Source organism: Priapulus caudatus, unplaced genomic scaffold (genome assembly GCF_000485595.1).
Source record: "Priapulus caudatus unplaced genomic scaffold, Priapulus_caudatus-5.0.1 Scaffold1858, whole genome shotgun sequence".
NCBI lineage: Eukaryota > Metazoa > Priapulida > Priapulimorpha > Priapulimorphida > Priapulidae > Priapulus > Priapulus caudatus.
The window spans coordinates 4858-7451 of NW_014578919.1; the positions used below are offsets into that span (position 1 = coordinate 4858).

General features: G+C 52.4%; 1 protein-coding gene across 1 annotated transcript in view; it reads left to right on the plus strand.

The window, feature by feature from the left end:
• Positions 1–1219: 1219 nt before the first annotated feature.
• The window catches only part of LOC106817765, a 23668-nt gene continuing 22293 nt past the window's right edge, over positions 1220–2594 (plus strand). Inside the window, exons 1-3 of the mRNA XM_014822469.1 lie at positions 1220–1276; positions 1593–1763; positions 2191–2360. Of these exons, the coding sequence (XP_014677955.1) occupies positions 1220–1276; positions 1593–1763; positions 2191–2360 (398 nt within the window). The remainder of the gene's footprint in view (positions 1277–1592; positions 1764–2190; positions 2361–2594) is intronic.

A 2594-nucleotide genomic window follows, 5' to 3' on the forward strand; every position in this document is an offset into this window, starting at 1 on the left:
GATGTCGCTCCCCTGGAACAGGATCGCTCGCCGTTAACAGGATCGCTCGGCCTGTAACAGGTCGCGCCACTTGAAAGGATGCTCCCCGTAACAGGATCGCTCCCTGTAACAGGGTCGTCGAGGCACACGTAACAGGATTCGCTCCCTGTAAACATGACGCTGCCTGTAACCATGATCGCTCGCTGTAGAAGAGGATTGCCCCTGTAAGGCAGATCGCTCCCATTGTAACAGGATCGCTCCTTTGTAACAGGATCGCTCCCTGTAACATGATCGCTCGATGTAACAGGGTCGCTCCTGTATAAGGAATCGCTCCTGTGAACAGGATCGCTCCTGTACAGGAATGCGCTCCACGTAACGAGGATTGCTCCCGTAACAGGATCGCATCCCGCGTGTAACAGGATTGCTCGCCCGTAACAGGAATCCTCCCTGTAACAAGGAGTCGCTCCACGTAAACAGATCGCATCCAACGTACACAGGATTTGTCCCCTGTAACAGGATCGCTCACTAACAGGATCGCTCCACGTAACAGGATCTGCTCCTGTAACAGGAGCTCCTGTACAGGGTCGCTCCGGCTGTAACAGGGTCGCTGCACGTAACAGTGATCGCATCCCGTAACAGAGATCGCCGCCCGTAACAGGATCGCTCGGCACGACCTGTACAGGATCGCTCCTGTAACAGGAGTCGCTCCTGTAACAGGAATCGCTCTCCCGTAACAGGTCGCTCCCCGTAACAGGATCGCTCGCACACGTGAACAGGATCGGCTCACCGTAAAGGATCGCGTCCCTGGTAAAGGATCCTGCCGCTGTAAGCGAGGATAGCTCCTCTGTAAGCAGGATCGCAGTCGGCGTGTAAAAGGACGGCTCGCTGTAACAGGATCGCTCGCACGTAACAGGATCGCTCTCCGTAGAAACCAGGATACAAGACTACCTGTAAGATGGGATCGCTCCCCGTAACAGGATCGCTGCCCCGTAAACAGGATCGCCCCGTAACAGAATCGCTTCGCAATGTACAGGATCGGCTCCACGTTAACAGGATTCGCTCCCTGTAACTGGATCGCGTCCACGTACACAGGATACTCGGCTGTAGAATACGTAGGATCGACAGGTCCTGGTAACAAGGATCGCTGGGCCGTCGTAACGAGGGATCGATCCCTGTAACAGATCGGATGCCCCCGTAAACAGGCGCAGTCAATAGGGATGGGCTCGCCTTGTAAAGCAGGATGCGCGTCCCTGTGAACAAGGATTCGTGTCCTGGTAAGAAAGGATCGCTATACAAGGTATGAGAGAGGGGTGGAGGAGAGGAGAAAGGTCGACTTCCGGAAGGAGGTGGACAGTGAAAATAGGGTTAAAAGGTTGGGCGGCAGGGGGAGCGGTGGAAAGAGACAACAGGCTGGAGGAAGCAGTTGTAGGTGGAGGCACGAGTAGAGATAAGCGANACACACACACACACACACACACACACACACATACACACACACACACACGCACGCACACACACGACCGATTACATTACCTCCCCTGCAACTCCGTTGCGCGGAGGTAATTAGGTCCTGTGATGTTGTACTGACGATGCGGTGGTGCTTACTCACACAGACGCGGCTGCTGGTGCAGCGGCTGAGGCTGTCGTCGCTGGGCTGCGGGGAAGCAGCGATCGCGACGCTGAGCGATCGCACAGCACGCGTCGTTAACATCGTCCACGAGTCTCTGTCGCCGGCGACGATGGCCACGGCGGACGCTACAAGCGACGGCTGCTGGGACGAGCAGGTGAGCGGGAAGCAGACGTGACACGGGAAGCGACGACGTCACGTTGATGCATACGTGTCGATCTATGTGAACGTGTCACGTAGTCGCGGGGCGCACGCTGGTGCTGTATGGTAGTAGGTGGCTGCTGGTGTAGTATAAAGCTTGAAAAATATAATACCTGAGTTTTTTTTTAATAGTTATGTGTTATCTATTTATTATCTATGTATGCGTTTTCTATGTACTAATCTGATTTTTAAAGTGTATATTTTGTGTGTTTATGGTACTGTACGGTAGTTGTTGCACTGCCGTCATGCAGGGCAGACGTTGTAATGCTGGGACACGTCAGCACGGACTGTGCTCCCATGTAGATGACATTTATTATTATGATAATATTATTGTATAATAATTGTAATTAATGACCTTCGAATTAATGTGATTTCTCATTCAGCTCTACACTGTCACGTCGGCGAACCAGGCGCTGGCACAGTGGCGCCTCCTGTGTGACAACCTTCCCCTACTCATCGTCGGGCTGTCGCGGCATGCAGAGGGAGCCACGGGAGTCTGCGATCTCCTCGTGCAGACGATCGTCGACGACGACGTCACGGCAACGACAGATAAGTGCGTGTCATCACACAGGGCCTACTCCATCTTGTCGATGAAATGGAATATATATATATATATATCAAGAGCGTATAAAGAAGGAGAGCGTACAACGGTGAAATGGTGAAACCATGTCGCAGTATTAGTCGAATTAAGAAACTTTGCCCGCTTTATTTTGAGGATTCTTTGCGGTATTATTGATCAGGTGTCCTACCTTGTTAATATAAAACAAACCGCTTGTCCCTACGATGC